The sequence below is a fragment of the Plectropomus leopardus genome, chromosome 9, assembly GCF_026936395.1.
Source record: "Plectropomus leopardus strain MGB_pleo_1.0 chromosome 9, ASM2693639v1, whole genome shotgun sequence".
Taxonomy (NCBI): Eukaryota; Metazoa; Chordata; class Actinopteri; order Perciformes; family Serranidae; genus Plectropomus; species Plectropomus leopardus.
In genome coordinates, this window is record NC_142184.1 from 35,678,065 (window position 1) to 35,696,718 (window position 18,654).

The following is an 18,654-nucleotide window of genomic DNA, read 5'->3' on the forward strand; positions in this document are numbered from 1 at the left end:
GGGATTGGAAGTATAGTGGGAAATCAAATATGAATATTGAGAGCATGGCATACTGTTTTGGTGCCATTTGAACCAAAACATGTTAATTTAACCCTCTGTGACGCATAACTGATATTGTGAGAGAGAGGAAAAAACAGATTCCATGTAATGGAATAACATTCAGCTCTGGGCTGTAAAGGATTTATGTGTGTGTAAATCCAGGCTTAGATGCTTCTGGTATGCTTCATTAAAACGGAGGGATCTCAGAAACAGGGTTAATTTTATTTCTCTTAAATGTTAATTAGTTTTAGTTTTCTGTAGTCTCTCCTGTTTTGTTTTAGTTGGTGACATCTTTTGGCATTTGAGTAGACTTTTTGTGATATATACATTAGTGATATACAGTAGAAAACCTGAGAAGGCTGTGGGAAGCAACAGCTCAAGAAAATACAGTCATATTGTTTCTCTGTTCTGATCAAATGTAGTAATTTTTGTGTTTCAAATTCAGTCTACAGATTACATGGTCCTGTATAGATTGAAAAAATTCTGCCTTCGGAGGGATTAAACTCCTTAACCATTTGAAACCCGAAGGGACATTGCTTTTCTTGTCCTGCTTTCAGATGCCTTTCACAAACCCTTGGGCCCTAAGCAAATTGGTCCATTTCTTTCATAAAAATTGGAAAAGGCAATTGCACTTTTTACTCATTTCTCGTCATTTTTGGGTAATTTCATCTTTTGTTGCTCATTGCCTTCTCGCATGTTTTTGAAAGAAATCAAAGAAATTTGTTCACATTTCAAAGGGTTAAATAAGAATAGTATTGCAAGAAAAACAACCTGGTAATCTTTCCAAAGGATACAAGACTGTAGTAATTTGCTGTTATCTATGTGGATCTTACAACTTGAAAATGCTCTGACAGAATGTGTGTGCTAGAAACTGGTTAATATTTGAGGACTCATGTAATGATGTACTGCTGCATGCAATGCTGTAATGCATGCTCCCCCACCCCTCATGAACTGTGGAGAATCTGGCAGTACATCATGGCCTCTATTACAGATGAGATTTAGGGTGCATGTGTGGAACAGTTCAGCGTTTTTTTCCCCTCGCATTACTTTGCTTCATTTGGCAGCTAAATACATTTTCATTTGAACTGAAATGGCGCCAAATAGCAACACTGAGACCCCTGAAAACACAAGTCTCTGTCTTCCATCAGTCCAGCTGCAGAGTAATTGTGAGAGTTAGAAAGTAAAAGCACAAACATTTTTTTATGAGTATGCTTTCTGTCTTTTCATAGTGATGGTTTTAATGGTATAAGGAGACAGATGTAGGAATATGATGGCTAGTAATGACTTGGAAAATGTCAAAAAAGTGAAAAAAGAAAAGAACAAAGAAGAGAACAGAAAAGAGTCTGGACTAATGCTAACATTTGGTTTTATGTGCTGCTATGCTTTTTGTGAAGCAGGGACTATAATGTGGATTGATAAAGCATATATGACATCACCTACATTAGGCTTGGGGGGTTCTTTTCATAATACCTTAATGTAATTTAACCAAGGTCTATGACATAATTAGTGTGTGGCACAACCCTTCCTCATACACACACACACACACACACACACACACACACACACACACACACACACACACACACACACACACACAGCCAACCGGCAAGTTCGCTATATTCAGCAAGCTCTCTTGCCTTTTTCAGTCTACTTATTGTATATAATACTATATATATATATATATATATAATACACTCACTCTCAAAAGGAAATATTATTACACCCTTTTCCTAATTCAACAGAGAAGAACACCCGTACACATTCTTCTTTCATTCTTTAGATGAGAATGGCCCTACTATAAACGTCTTTCCTTTACATTTAAAAAAAAATCTGCGTTCATATGATAACATTGTGAGAATGATCCTCATGTACATGGATCTGCCAGAACCACAGAAAACGCTGTGGTTTGCATGCCAGGCCGGTAGTTTTTAGTGTAACATTGTAATGACACACCATAGAAGAACACCACGCGCATGCGCAAAGTGTGGCCATGACATCACCGTTCTCACAGGATTTGTGCATTGTCAGTTTACACAGAGACAGAAAAGGCTGCGTTTTCAAAAGATTATGGAACTCAGTTTCAAAAGTTTGTGTTTTCAGGCCCCCAAAACGCAATTGTCGTGTGAACGAAAGGACAAACCGCAGCAAAAGTTTAACATTTCATGCAAGAATCATTGCCGTGTAAATGGCCCCTAAGACTAGCATAATTACCTAGTAAACTGCCTTGGTTAGTCTTGTTAGTTGTTTAGTTTGTTATTCCACTGTTTCAACAATCACCAGCTCTAGTTTGGTCAAAATTAAAAGTTATTAGGGCTGGGTAAAAAAATCGATTCATCAGTGCATTGCAATATGTGTTTTGCCAATTCAGTATTGATTCATAAAATCCTGAAATCAATTTTTTCGTTTGTAATGACGCCCTGCTCCCGTGGGGGCAGTGTGAGTGCCACCGGAGTGTGATTGACGTTGTTCAGAGGCCCTGCTTGACCCCCAAACGTCTGTTGTTTATTCATTAAGATGGCAACAGTAGTGTGAGGTAGCAGAGTGTTAAAATCAGTGCCGACAACATTAAAAGCCAACGATTGGATACACGAAGTCGATAATAGATACGTCGTGTGTGAGCCTTGTGAGTCAGTGTTAAAACACTGCAACAATACGACGAGCCTACGTAACCATTGGAGCCGGCAACCTGTTGCTAACACTAAAGCTGTGGATCACACACAAATGCAGGTTGACAAATCCTGCATAAACGTTCATTACTTTTGTTAAATTCAACTCAGGCAAATGTGCACTTTTCTGTGCTTTAAATTTATTTTAGTTTTAGTTTTTAGTTTTATTCTTTATTTAATAAGGAATAATGTAATCCAACCTATATGTTTCTAAAGATTTGTTGTCTACTGTTTGTAGTTGTTATTGTAACTTTGGTAACCAGAAAAGCCAATCTTACAAAAACTTTGTTGACATGAAAACTGTGTAAAATTGTACACCAAGGTTCTGGTTGATAAAACTAAACTACACTAAAGTTAACTTTAAAAAAAGCAGGGTTGCCTGGCAGAGAAAGTTGCTCAGTGCAGTGTATCATCTTTGACCAATGCTCTGGGTTGGCCAAATTTGTTCCAGCACACAACCCCCGTAGATTACTTTGAAACGTTCATGGAGAAAGTTTTACCTGGTGACGAGATCAAGATCAAGGATAAAAGGATTTTTGACAGTAATTATAAAGTTGTGAGTCCTTTCACATAATGTAATGTATCATTGTGCATCTAATAAGTCCACAGTCGTTACGCTTTGCAAAGAATGTGTCAATGCCATTGAAGCGCAGAGAGAAGCAGCACTTTAATCAATATTCTGTCCTTGGATTTGCCCAGCTACTCTACTTGGTCTAATTCTGCTGTCTGAATAATGTCTAAGTGAATAATAAAAGTGAATAGTGTTTGCTACAGGTGCCGAATGGTGAGAAAATAATAATTCTGCAAATATACATGTAAAAATCTCTATAGATCTACATAAAAAAGAGCGTTCGGCCACACAAATGTCTCCAAATGACATCCATGCACATTAACCTAAGGTTGGATCATACTCTACTTCTAAAGCATACAAATATGAATGCGAGTCAATTGGTGACATAAGGGGGATGTTTCTTTTGTACTTTGAGTATAATCATTTTTGTTTTTTCTTTTGTGTATTTTGAAGTTTCCTCAAGACTAGAGTCAAAGCTTTTTTGACACAGTTCCAAACAAATCATTAATGAAATTTGAGAGGTGTGCACGTCCGCACATATGCACACCTCTGCACCGTACAGTTGCAAAAACATTTAAATGTAAATTCAGAAAACCATCCTTTGAACCCCACATAAAATCAGAAGATCGCTCAGAATCCACAGGGATGGGCTGAATTTGTGTTAATTGTTGCGATGGCTACTTTCTGAAGGGACTGATAAATAGGTCTTCAGTTGATTTTAAAAATGTCAACAGAGCTTTCATATTTAACGTAACTGGGCACGATGTTCCACAGTCTTGGGGCGCAGTAATTAAAAACAGGTAACCCACTCACTTTGTGGGCTACTCAAGGAGCAGTAGAAATACCAGCATCAGAGGGGCTTTTGTTGGTTGATAAGGAGTTCAAAAAAGTCTGAAATGTCAGAAAGTGTAATGTCATAAAGAGCTTTTTATGTGAAAGTACAAAAGTAGTATAAAAGGAAAGAGGAGCCATTGCATGGCAGCTATGAATAGGAGTAATATGTTTTATATCCCTAATCTTTGTTTACGTCTTGCAGCAGAGTTCTGAACTAGATGAAAATTTCCTATCAGCATTTTTTTTAGGCCAGTGAAGAGGGTATTACAATAGCCCAACCTGACAGCAATGAAATATGAATCAATATCTTGGTGTCCTACTTTGTTAAAAACAAACCTTACTCTTGCAACATTTCTTGAGTGGAAGACTGATGTCTTGTTCACTTTGCTTACATGGCCTTCAAAGTTCAAATCAAAGTCCAAAATGACAACAAACCATAAAATATAATTGGGTATTGTCTGCATAACAGCAAACAGTTCTGGAGTTCTTCAAATAGTATTGCAGAGAGGAAGTATATATAAGGGAATACTATTAGTCCAAGCACAGAACCTTGTGGAACTCTGTTTCCCGTTATAAGGAAGGTAATTCTTTCTGTAAGTAATGTGGTAGTGCCAAACTACAACATAAATACAAAATTGCAACAAAGTCCACTGTTTCAGAGTGGGTTGGACCAAAGAAAACAAACTGTGGGTGTGATCACACCCTCGGGATGAAGGAACCTCTATAATGTGTGTCCTATTTGCATTTGTGTTCCTTGAGCCATATGGTACACTAACATATCTTTTCCTCCCTCCCCCTCTCACACAGTCACCCACACAGTCCTCTATAACAGAAATTCCTCCATACTACAGTTGCTTCATGTGACGCATTATGTCTGTGCTGTGACTGTCAGGAGCGTAGCATGGTACCATGGCTAGCATCTGTCACCAGTACCATCCTCCTGGAGGTCTTACTGGTAGAGCAGCAGGTTCCAAAATGAACGCTTGCCAATGGAAAGCAACTCCTTCACTATAGGAGCCACCCAGCCATATGCCACCTAGCTAGACCCTTTGCCAGACCCTGCTTTGAGCTTCAGTGCTCCACATGCCAACCCCAAAGCCTTAGATAGACAGACAGACAGCTGGCAAACATGATTCAGTGGGGGAGGTGGTATTAACATTAAACATGTACAATTTTAATAATTGAAATATATTGGAATAATAGTTTGAGGGAGCGTTATGGTAACACTGTTTTATTATTGCACCTGGGCATTAAAGGTTATTATTGACCTTGGAAACAGTAGTGTGACTAAAAACAAAAATCTTAACTTAAAGTCCACTAATTTTCCAGAGCTTTCAAACATATCTCAAAGTCTTCATAAAGCTGATACTAATACAACAGTATCTTTGTATATCTGTCAAATAAAATGAGCCAATAATAACAGTTGCACCACTGTATTGGTTGAAACATAGATTGCTTTCTCATCTCATTATTTTTTTTACCAACATCCACTATATCCAAGCAGGGTTTAGATTTGATTTTAGAAGTTGGACGGATACGATGAATTAAGAACAATTCTTTTTTTTTTTAAACTGTGAAAGCATTAAACATATAATTCAACATTATTACACTAAAACTAGTCTGACTCACTGGATGAAGACTGTGGGTGTAAGCCTGGCACTGATTAGCTATTTCAGCTGGCATTCTCCTCCCATTCCACTATATGCACGCTTCGGTTTTGCAAGGGCACATTTGGTTGATTGGTTGATAGAAATACAAACAACCCATTGTTTTTTTCCCTTACACCAGAATAATAATGGGTTCCTCCAGACCTTTCTCTGGCACTGACAGAGCTATGGATATGACGCTGGCTGTTCAAGACTACCTTAAAACAAAAGGGGATGTTTCAAACAAAAGTGAGGTTGAATTTCAGCTTTATAATGTCATAATTAACAGTTTTGACTTACAAGAAATTTTATGAGATTTTGAAGGTATTTCGTTGGTAGTAGCCCGTTAGGCTTGGGCAGTAAATCTAGACAGTATATGATGGTATAAGTGCACTTACCCCTCCTCCTCAATAAATACTAATAAATACAGAAAATAAACCCACAAAATGTTAAGAAAAGTGATATTATCACACCTATTTTCCTTATTAAAGAAAAAATTAACCCAGAAATATGACTGTTCACCTTTTGAATTCAACTTGCTCTTGGTCACAGAAGACTGACTTGGCTTATTTGCCTCATCATAAAACTCATTTCTTTAAAACTCAACAGAAACAAAATAAAACTCATCCAAACCATCTTGGTTACTCTTGTTAGTAATCTAGCCAGTAATTCCTCTGTTCCAACAATCACCAGCTCCTGTTTGGTCTAAATAAATCCTTAATTCACCAAGTGAGATATAAAAAAACATGCCCCACAGTCTCTCTCTGCCCGCTTGCTGCCGGCTGTTTAGAGTCCTGTGACTTCTCCCTCCACCACTAGGTGTTGCTATGTCTTTTATCTCAGCTGCCTGTTCCACCAGTAGAGACCGGTGACTGAGCTGTGGTAGTGCATGCTGTGCACTACATACAGTGAGTTTAACAGATGATGGTACTGAAAAACATGCCTTTGGGATTTCTGAATACCCTGGTAAACCATTATACAGTGATACCACTGAAGATTATAGCCTATAATGTTATGAAAAAAATCAACCTATACTGCCTCATGATTATTGTGTTATTACGCCATTAATATCACCATATTACCATTACCATTTTTATTCAAATGAATGCACTGTTATAACCATTTTATCACCAGCAAGTTATTATACTCTCACCAAAATGTTGTAGTCTTAGTGTTATATATGATTTGACCTTTTGATTTTGTCCCTTTATTGCTGTGTTGAAAATGTTAGTCTAATATGTACCTATTGTTAATACCAATTATCAAACTATTACCCAACTACTACCAAGAGTTTAACCAAGCTGTAATGGAAAGTACTGCCAGGTTTTTTTTTTGTTTTTTTTTTTACCATCTAAAGAGCCAAGTCCTATTTTCTCATCTCAAGAGAGTCAATTTAGCAGATTAGCAGGTTTTAGCATTTGCAACGCTCCTGACCCAGAAATAAGATTAGAGTTTATAGAGATCGTACCTCATCTCACATTTTTACATCTACAGTATTCTGATGTTTTGTGGCACAGCAGTCTCTTATCTTGTTCTGAAAAATTTCATTTTGATGGGGGAGTAACCACTTCTGTACGAGAACACACACTGATCACATAACCTTGAGCTTTCAATAGAAGGAAAAAAAACTCCGGTCTCAGTGTGACCCACTCATGTGTGAAGCAGCACTATGTCCTTCTATTTAGGTTTTTAGGGAAAAAAGGATTTTTCAGAGTGTTTTTGTTCTCGTTAGTATGACAGCATTGAGCTGTGGGAGTCTCAAGGCTGTGTGTAGACCATCAGAAGAACAGAATAGTGTCCTCTCTAACTCCTCCCTTCCTTTGACTCCCACTCAGCAGACATGGTCACCCACAGGCAGGTTGGACTGTGAATCATCCTCCTCCCTACTCACGATTGTCCTTTTCTCTCTCTCTGCCTCTCTCTCTTTCTCTCTCTCTCTCTCTCTTTCTCTCTTTGTTGCTGTCCTTCTTTTCTTGCCAACAGTTATTCTTGAGAAGCCCATTCGCATCCCAAGGTCTCTGTCGGTGAAAGCTGCCAGCGTGCTCAAGGGCTTTCTAAACAAGGTGAGAGCAGTCCACTCCCAATCAGCCCTTTCTCTCTCTCTCTCTATCTGTGCGCACTACTGCTCAGTCAGATGTGTGGGATCATGGCCAAGAACGTGGTCCATGTTATGTACATCCAAGGAAGGCCTCTTTATTTGCCTCAGACTTCCTGAGTGTATTCTTGTTCCTGCAGTGAGGTGAATCTTTAATGATGGGTTGATAGGTAGAACTAGGATACTACAACACATTCTTATCCCTTATCCCTTATCATATGTTTCCGCTTTGCAGTGGACTTTCATGTCTACATATTACACTCAAGGTATCCCTCTATGTCTTCTCATTACATTCTGGGATGCCACTACCCTGATGTCAACACAAGCACATGGTGGCATTATGCTACATGGGGTTATGTTTAGGCCACAAAAGCACATAGCAACCAACACCAGGATGTCAACAAAAAAAGCACAGCACACGCTGACACAGATGGTTAGGATTAGGGGAAGGAGGCACATGGTCATGGGAAAAAAACCTAGGGCTGCACCTAACTATTATTTTTTCATTGATTAATCTATTGATTAGTTTTTCGATGAATCGATGAATCTATCGATTATTTTTTAAACTGATCTAACTATTATTATTTTATTACTCGATTAATATAACAACGAATTTAACGAAAATAGAATTTTAAAACTTGTCGTACACTGCAGGGCATTATTCCCCATCAAAAAACAGCCCAGTCTTAACTGGTAATCTGTGTTTTGCAGTCTGATATAAAGTCTCTCCAAAATAAAATTAATGCAAGATGCTTATTCCACTCAAGTAATAGGAATGTAGTGCAATCTACATTTAGCAATCAAACAGCAAAATAAATAAAACAATGTAAAATTCAAGTCACTTTTAAGAGGAGTAACAAAACAGTTACTCGTTGTTACAGTAACAAACCTCAGATCTAGCAGTCCAACAAAACATCTGTAAAATTAATGCAATTTGAATAACACTATAACTTTTCTCTAACACAAATAATTATAACTAGTCCATTCTTTCTGCATCAAAATAGTCCAGCGTTAACTGGGCCTTAAGGCATACCGATGCCTGCTGATATGGGTGATGTATTTTTTTATTTATAAGCACATATTACACTTATTTATGAAGTTATACAAGCTCCTACACAGCTGACAACCCCATCCTGTAAATGTTTCAAAATAAAATGCATTGTATCAGCAACTGATGGTATTCTGTCCACAGAGACACAGTCAGATAGCTTTTGTTTTGAAAAAATAGCAGTATTTGATGACTTTGGAATGAGAATGAGCTTGGTAATCATGTGGATGCCACTTGACACACAACACTCACCAAAACACTATTACAGACCAAGTACACCCCTTCATGGCAGCAGCACTCCCTGATGCCACACCCCAGAAACTACTCCATTATAGCCCAAAGAGCGTGACAACGAGCTCAAGTTGTCACCAGGCGTCCATATAACCCAGATCCCAATTCGATCGAGCTTCTGTGGGATGTGCTGGTGCCCCACCTCAGCATTCACAGAACTCAAAGGATGCCCTGGTGCCTGACACAGCAGGATACCTCCAGAGGTCCTCTGTCCATGCCTCCACAAGTCACAGCCAAGTCTGATCCAAGTGTCCCAAATGTGGCCCAGACTTGGCTCTAGTGACATGTCCAGGAAGCTCTGTCAAATTGGGAATCTGGAAATTTGGAGCCAAGGTCGATGCCTTGAGCTCTTTGTTACATTCCGCGGGACATTCTGAACAGTTTTTGTAGTGTGGCATGCCGCATTACCCAGTCCCTTTAGGATTTTGCGATGTTGCAATTGCAACAATTCACGCAAATATAGAGTGAGCAGGAGGAGAGCAGGTCACAGAGATAGTCTCTCAGCTCTGCTTCAGAACACAGCAACAGCTGATCGATGACAATCACTAATTGGTCATAACACTCTAAATCTGAGACAAAATCACAACTATTTTGGCTTTTTCACTCAGCCCCTCAATTTCATTTCGATAAAGGCAGGAAAATATTGCAACTTGCATTGCAACTTTTTAGAAAAGCTGCCGTGAAATCAGGCATTTCAGGCAGCAGTCACAATTTTGGTGAAGGGTCAGAAGCATAGGTGATTTGCAGTAAACAATCAAAAAAATGTATAACGCTTATGCAGCCCTTTAAAAATATCAGCCTTTTTGAATTTGAATTATTAACACAGTACACAGAGCATACCAATTGTTGTGTGTTTACATTCAAGCATTTTAGCCCTTGGTTTTGTATTTTTTGCAACAAGGCTTATGTCTAATGCCCTGGGCCACTGCCTTCCTCTGCCTGTGAATGATGGCTACCTCGCTGAGCTGCTGCAGCTCGCACACATTTTGTCTATACACAGACAGCGGTGCTGCCTGTCAGCTCTATCTTCTCTAGTAAAAGAAATCTGATTAGCCATGAGTATTTTACAATAAAAGTATTATGTTAACAAATGAAGGTAACTTAAACACTAGAGGGCTTTTAATTTGAAATTCAAACAAGATGTTGAGATAAACATACATATTTATTTATGGTTTTCATGTCTGTGAGATATTCTGTATATTCTAAAGAGACATTGAAACTGTAGTAAATTTGTAATGTTGCTGTTATGATGTCAATAAGACTATCAACAGATTTTTTCACTGTCTATTTTTGCTGTGAACAGTGTGGGCAGTGTGGCCCGGGTGTTAGTTTAGCTCTGATGCATGAAGCTGCTTCTGTTCTTTCAAACATCCTTTCACATGCACTTAAACTCTGTAAGTAATATCCCTAATTGTTGTGATGAAAAGAGCACAGTCCAAGTAAGCAGTTAGAGGGGAGCTATATGTACACGTACACATGTAAGGCATGATGAAATCGTGTGTGGCCAACATTTTTACTAATTTAGCCAGATGGCTTTATTCTCTTAAAGGGAGAGTTCAGATCTTTTGAAGTGGTGTTGTAAAGATGTCAGCTGACATGCCCCCAGTTTGCAGAAAAAGGCAGGAATGGTCATACAGAAGGTCAGTGAAGTAGTGCTGTGGACAGCTCATTCCCACTGCCAAAAAACCCCAATACCTGCTAACATCTGGCGTTTTAATGCAAAAGGAATACGTACGTTCTGCATTCTCACCCGGGTCAAAAGCCTGTTCAGCATTCATTCGAGGAGTTAAAACATCTTTTAGTCACTTTATAAAAGGCCTGCCTTAAAAATACAATGTCCGTCTAAGTGAACGCTGTACCAAGACTGTTTTCAACATGAAGTTTAGTTTTAGTTAGAACGCATAACAGCTGCTAACAACACTTTCTGACCCAAACAGCTGACCGGTGGCAGATGAGAAATGTACTGCCAAAGGAAAAGGCTGTGTGACTGCAAGGTAAAGCAGTGAAAATACTCTAAATATAGCAGGCACTTACACTGATATTGATTTTTTAGAAAGGCCTTTTTAAAGGTGGCTAAAATACATTTTGATATCAACCCCTATGGGGTGCATGTTCCGTCTGTTTCTACAAACCAGTAACATGCGAACTAGCCACTGTATGTAATACACTGATTATACATAAGCATCTCATACAGCCTCACTTCAAAAAAAAAAAACTGTTGCTTTAATTGGCAAGATGCAATGACGCACTGCCACTAATTACTACCTGTCTCCACCTAAGCAGCGCTAAAACATTGATCCAAATTATTCTGCACTAAGTTTGAAAGAGATACTGAATAAATAAGAGATATATAAAGAAAAGTATCCACTGTAAAGATTTTACAGACCTCTGTCCATACTGCTTTCCACTCTTTACCTGTTCCCTGGTCAAAACAACCCTCCCATACACACTGACAGGATTACATTTCTGCTGCAGAGCTGTCTACACTCTCTGCTCTGTCACGCTCTGCTCTACTGGCACAGAGAAAGCAGTCTAAAGCCTATTTCTAGCAGTTTTACCCTAGCAGTGCTAATGTTGGTGGGACAAAGGAATAAAAAAGGCACTCCTAAAAAGTCAGTATTACGTAAGCTATATTAACAATAATTTTACCTTACCATCAGATGCAGATTCCTGCCAGGGAACTGAAGCCTTTATATCACTCTCTTCAAAGCCAGACTGTAATGAGAAAAACCATGATTTAATATTGCTAAACACAGAAGCTGCTGGTCTTCCACTGCCTAGGTCAGTTAGTTAGTTTGTGTCATTGTGCGACTTCTGTGTTTAACAGGATTAGTTTTGATTCACAAAAATCACTCAACAACACAAACTACCTAACTGATGAAGGTTGCTGTACACCAGCAGCTTCGGTAGTCAGTTGGCTAAAATGACTAAAGTAGCTAAAATTACTGTTTTTCTCAGTGGAGTCTGGTGGCTTTGACGAGGGCATAAATGGGGAATGGAAGCTGGAAACAGTTTCCCTGTTTGGTTGGGCTGGGTGACAGCTGCGAATGGATTGACATCTACTGTATGTAATATACTGATTGTGGATAAGAACCCCTCTTCAAATAATCCAAAATATCTCTTTAAGACTGCTTGACATCTGAAGAATAATAAGACATATGCTATTTTTTTGACATCCCACCTGTTCATATAAGGTATAGAAAACACACATCAGCTCCACAGTGTCTACATCTACAAACCCCAATTCCAATGAAGTTGGGACGTTGTGTAAAACAAAACAAAGAACTGAATACAATGATTTTCAAATCCTTTTCAACCTATATTCAATTGAATACACTACAAAGATGAGATATTTAATGTTCAAACTGATAAACTTTATTGTTGCAAATATTCACTCATTTTGAATTTGATGCCTGCAACACGTTCCAAAAAACCTGGGACAGGGTCATGTTTACCACTGTGTTACATCACCTTTCCTTTTAACAACACTCAATAAACGTTTGGGAACTGAGGACACTAATTGTTGAAGCTTTGTAGGTGGAATTCTTTCCCATTCTTGCTTGATGTACGACAGTAGTTGCTCAACAGTCCGGGGTCTCCACTTTTTGCGCTGGGTAATGCGCCACAAATTTTCAATGGGAGACAGGTTTGGACTGCAGGCCGGCCAGTCCAGTACCCACACTCTTTTACTACGAAGCCACACTGTTGTTACACGCATAGAATATGGTTTGGCATTGTCTTGCTGGAAAACAAGGATGTCCCTGAAAAAGACGTTGCTTGGATGGCAGCATATGTTGCTCCAAAACCCGTATGTACCTTTCAGCATTAATGGTGCGTTCACATGCCATGGGCACTAACACACCCCCATACCATCACAGATGCTGGCTTTTGAACTTTGCGCTGATAACAGTCTATATGGTCCTTTTCCTCTTTGGCCCCGAGGACACGATGTTGATGAGCAGCACACTTTTCCACTTTGTGTCAGTCCATCTCAGATGAGCTCGGACCCAGAGAAGCCAGCAGCGTTTCTGGGTGCTATTGATATATGGCTTTCGCTTTGCATGTGAGCATGTGAGTGTAGAGTTTTAACTTGCATTTGTAGATGTTGCGACAAACTGTGTTAGCTGACAATGGTTTTTCGAAGTGTTCCTGAGCCCACATGGTAATATCCTTTTCAAAATAATGACGGTTTTTAATGCAGTGCCGCCTAAGGGATCAAAGGTCATGGGCATTCAGTGTTGGTTTTCGAGCTTTCCGCTTATGCACAAAGATTTCTCCAGATTCTCTGAATCTTTTGATGATATTATGGACTGTAGATGATGAAATTCCTAAATTCCTTGCAATTGTACGTTGAGAAATATTGTTCTTCAACTGTTGGACGATTTGCTCATGCAGTTGTTCACAAAGTGGTGAATCTGGCCCCATCCTTGCTTGTGAACGACTGAGCCTTTCATGACACTCACCTGTTTCCAATTACCTGATCACCTGTGGAATATTCCAAACAGGTGTTTTTTGAGCATTCCTCAATTTCCAGTCTTTTGTTGCCCCTGTCCCAGCTTCTTTGGAACATGTTGCAGACATCAAATTCAAAATTAGTAAATGTTTGTAAAAAACAATAAAGTTTATCAGTTTGAACATTAAATATCTTGTTGTGTATTCAATTGAATATAGGTTGAAAAGGATTCGCAAATGATTGTATTCTGTTTTTATTTACATTTTACACAATGTCCCAACTTCATTCGAATTGGGGTTTGTAGATGCTAAATGATAAAGAATAATCTCACACTATATGAAATACAGTTGCTCCTCTATATGTCCCTTACCAGCTGTCTTGGTCCCAACAGGATCCCAAGGAGCGGCTGGGTTGCCAGGTCCAGACGGGCTTCACAGATATCAAGTCACACACATTTTTCCGCAGTATAGACTGGGACCAGGTAAGAGCACAGTCAGTGAAAAAAACAATCATGCTATGATAAACCTGGCATTTAAAGAGTTGAGATTCTGGAAATTAATGAATATTTGATATGTATGATTAGGACGGTTGCTTAAAAAATAACTCAATGAAAGTAGAAAATGATATTAATGTATATTATTTTTTAAAGCTTGACTTTGAAAAGCGCATTTTGTGCACGAGTGTGTGTAATATTAAAGTGAGCCCTAAGGATAAAATGTTTAATTTCATTCAATGACCTACACGTGTATGCTTCTGAAAGGTAAAACTGTATCCTCAGTTGCACTAAAATATCTTCTTAACAGAAGTGGATTTAGCTCCTTGACCAGTTGCACTCATAAGCATCGTCTTGCATTTTAGTAATGTTAACTAATATAACCCATTGTTGGAGGGAAGAGCAGCATGTATGAAAAGCCAAGGTTAATATAAAGATGTTACCATGACCCTCAGTTACCATGAGCTTAACTGGGCATCTGTATGACAGAGTGTGTGATAACTAAACCATCTATTTCTTGCTTCAGATGTTGGACAAATGAATATTATTGTGTTGTGAGCTGACATTTAAGCGTCTTGCCACCAGCTGAGCCCACATAGTGAACATTATTTTGGTGAGCATGTGAGTGAATCCAGCTTCTGAATGATGAGCTGCTCTGTGGTGGTGAACACATGTAGCTGCAATAATGATCAGTGAAGAAGAGTGACAGGGAGACAGGAGAGATATTCTGTCGTATTATAATCTCATAAATTTGCGGTACAAAAAAAACACCACAAACCAAACACTTGACTGAAATATCTTAGTGCTGACTAAATACAACTTTAATCCACTAAACCCAGAAATTAGGGGAGAGTGGGGGCAATTTTCACAATTTTTGGTTTTGATGTCATTACTCAAAAACTTCTTGAGCTATATGGATACAATTTTTATGTAGGTAACTTATGTGTATCTGTGTTCCAGTTATTGACAGCTATCAGTTGATTCACATTATGGATTGAAACACCAGAATAATTTTTAATAATTTTTAATAATTAATAATTTTATAACCAATTAACAATAAATTACAATTTAATTAAAACTGTACAATTAATCATATCAAGTATGAGACGTCAGTTTGTCCGTTTGCAGTAAGTATGCTTCATCTTTTACTGCAAACACATCTACCTACAAATAAAGTAACCATACCTTACCACAGGGCACCTCACAGCTCTGTCTTATTTCTAATTAGTGCAATTTGAGATGTTACAATTGCCCTCGCTCTCCCCTACTTATGAAGTTCATAATGAGAAATTTTTGATCTCATGTTTTCTTAAACTGAATAATACTTGAGAAACCATTTTGGTCATTCTCCTAATAGTGTTTATTTTATAGAACAAATTTAAAGCATTTCATTAACTAGTATCATGCTGATTTTTTTTTCCATTGCATAATAGACCTTTTGCCCAAATTAGCCGCGTTTTCAAACCTGTATTGTTTTGATTGAATCAGGCATTTATGCCCCCTTGGTATGATGCATTTGGGCAGATTTGTCGTCACACTTGGGATCAGACCAAAGCAACCATACCATGCACCTTTAGAAAAATGTTCTCAGTCCAGTCAAAAGGGAATCTGGAGGGATGAGTTTGTGGTGGAACAACACGTTCTTAACCTAAGTCCTCACATATTGCCGCTTTGCAGTGGATTTCCGTGTCTACATACTACATGTTCTGTGTCTGCTTTATGATCCGGGATGCTGCTACAGTGATTGTCAATAAATGCACATAGTGGGATTACACGACACATGGTTATGTTTAGGCAACAAAAGCCAGGATGTCAACAAAAGCACATGCTGGTAGATGGTAAAGATTAGGGGAAGGAGGCATCACATTTAGACAGGACGCAAACACTGGACTCCTGCATTAAAGTCTGGGGTTTGTTGGACCCATCCTCTGTCCCTCCTGCCTGCCCTATGGGTGCCCTGGAGCTCCTTATATTATGTCACTAAAGGCAGCATTACAACCTGATGCTGTCCTGTGGCATATAATGCAGACGGAACAGGATCTATCTGGCCACATTCTCAAGTGATGCCACTGCTCCGTGTATCATGCAGACGTGATAGGTGCTGTCTAGCCGTCTGCCGGTGTGAAATCACTGCAAAGGGTTCTCTCCGACCACGTTCTCAGCTGATGCCATCCAGCAGTGTGTGATGTGAATGAAAGAGGTGCCTTTTGGTATTGGGATCTTGCGCTGAAAGCACTGCAAAAGTGCCACTATTTCAGAACTTTAGAATGAGAATGGGCTGGGTGGGAACATGATCTGGTCTTGAACTGGCCCAACTACAACACGCACTCTGCAGGTTTGAGCTAAATGGCTCCTGTTAGTGATGGAGGAATGTCAACAAACCAATCTTTCTGAACAACTCTTTAGTGTCAAATGTCCCACACAATTGGATATCAAAAAGTAAATGTTGTCCCTCAATCTATGACTATCTTGTTTAACCAGGATTCACATTACAACCAACCAATCAGCAGCACGTCTCAACTGTGATGTTATTCACAGTGCGCCATGCAGATACCCATGAAAAAAAAGCCCACTTTAGAGCCATTCAAGCAGTAACCTCACTCAGAGATTTGCTTGGATTTTGAGTACATTTTTGGGGTGTGGGAAGTGCTTAATATTAGGGCTCTCAAAGTAACGCATTTATTGTAATTAATTAATTAATCACAGAAAAAATAACATGTTAAAAAGCTGAGGCTGATTAATCCCATTCTGTGGTGCATTTTAACCCAGAGCGTCACTGAAGGACACAGTGGCTTTGTAACATGAGTTTTTGTACCATCTGAGTACTCCAAATAAACCTCAACACAAAGCATATAGCAGCGGTGCCCATGTTAACAGGTTAGAGTATCTTCAATTCCTGCGCGAGCAGCTAGTCAGGCACGTCTCAGCTGCCTGTCAGCTGCGGCACATCTATAGAAACAGTGGCTCACCAATTTATTCTGCATGCCACGTACATTTGTCAGGAATATGCAGTGAAAATGGTGTTTTGATGATTATATTGACTCTATACCACCTTTTACTGCAGGTAAACGTCTTTCTCTGCCACAGAGATGAGGAAATACAAAGATGTCTGTTTTACTTAAAACATCCCTGCTTCTCTTTCAAAATAAAAGCCTTGACAACATCTCTGTAGACAGAATCCCAGCTAAGCTAAGCAAGCTTAAAGGCAGCTTCCTTTACAAACTGTTTTGGGGTTATGATAATAATATGTATATACTTCAAATTATTATATATTAGTATTATATTTAACTTGTGGTTTGTATTTAATGGAAAATAATATCCATGAAAAAAAGCACACATTACAGGACTTGTGGTAACTGATTCAAACCACAGCAAACAAAGTACAGGCTTAACAACACCCTAAAAGAAAACAGAATGGGGTTGCAACTTCCACAGTATTATTAGTCGTGTCAGACAGATAAACTCTGAGGTGGAAGATGATACATATTCCACTTAGAACATACGTAGCTCATCAGCAGTGGGATCAGGGTGCGGGCTGTTTTCTGACAGACAGCTGCTGACAGCTGATCTGGGGTTTGTCATAACTAATGTAACAACAAACACAGAATAAACACTGCACGCCCACATTTAATGCCAATCAGCTCTTAGAACAGGGCACAGCTGTCAGTTCACATTCCACATCTGCCTTTGTCAGGGCTGAGCGTATGGCTCTACTGTATATATCAAGAGCTTAAAGAACACAGAGAACAGCTTCCTATTATGATCTGTGAGTGAGGTGGAGCCCTTTGTGTGTGTGTGTGTGTGTGTGTTAAAAAATAGATGATATAGTTGTAGATATTGTGTGTAGACCGCTGCTATGTGCAGAGAAGTGCCCGCCCCCTGTGGTGCAACAAGGCAAATAAAAGTGAATTCTTAATCACATGCACACACACACACACACACACACACACACACACACACACACACACACATTTGCAGCAAATGAAACATTAACCCTGGATGTGTGTGCTAAGGTTGTGTGATTGATGGTGTGGCTCTGACGCACACTATTATTTGAAACAGACATAAAAGAAGGTTAGAAGCAATATTAAGGATCTTTACATCTGCACAGAGTGTTTCCAGCAGCAGGCCCCAGGAATGTAGCTGCTGATGAATGTGACAATGTGAAGGACAGTGTGATGTGATGAAGCGGTAATGGACAGTGGAACTTGTGGTGGAATGTGGTGATGCAATGGGCCTCCAATCATTTTAATAGATTTGTTCATAATAGAACTGATATGCCTGATTTGAGAAAACTGGTCACATTTATGAGATTTTTCCTGTTTGGAATTTCGGGATCAGCGGTTCATCCACAGAGGGAACACACTCATTTGGCCACACACTCCAATAATGCCAATCATCTGAATGATTTTGGAATTATGAGCAATTTCAAGTAAATAGTAGAGTTAGGGTTTTTTTTAAAACTAGGGAAAAGCTAGAAAAAAATATATATTTAAAATTGTTTTTATGTAATTTTTG

General features: G+C 39.0%; 1 protein-coding gene across 3 annotated transcripts in view; it reads left to right on the plus strand.

Annotated features, from left to right (window-relative positions):
• The window catches only part of prkcz (protein kinase C, zeta), a 179,044-nt gene that overhangs the window by 128,755 nt on the left and 31,635 nt on the right, over positions 1-18,654 (plus strand). For all 3 annotated transcript variants that reach the window (XM_042491932.2, XM_088082662.1, XM_088082661.1), the window contains 2 exons: positions 7,740-7,819; positions 14,035-14,124. In XM_042491932.2, the coding sequence (XP_042347866.1) occupies positions 7,740-7,819; positions 14,035-14,124 (170 nt within the window). The remainder of the gene's footprint in view (positions 1-7,739; positions 7,820-14,034; positions 14,125-18,654) is intronic.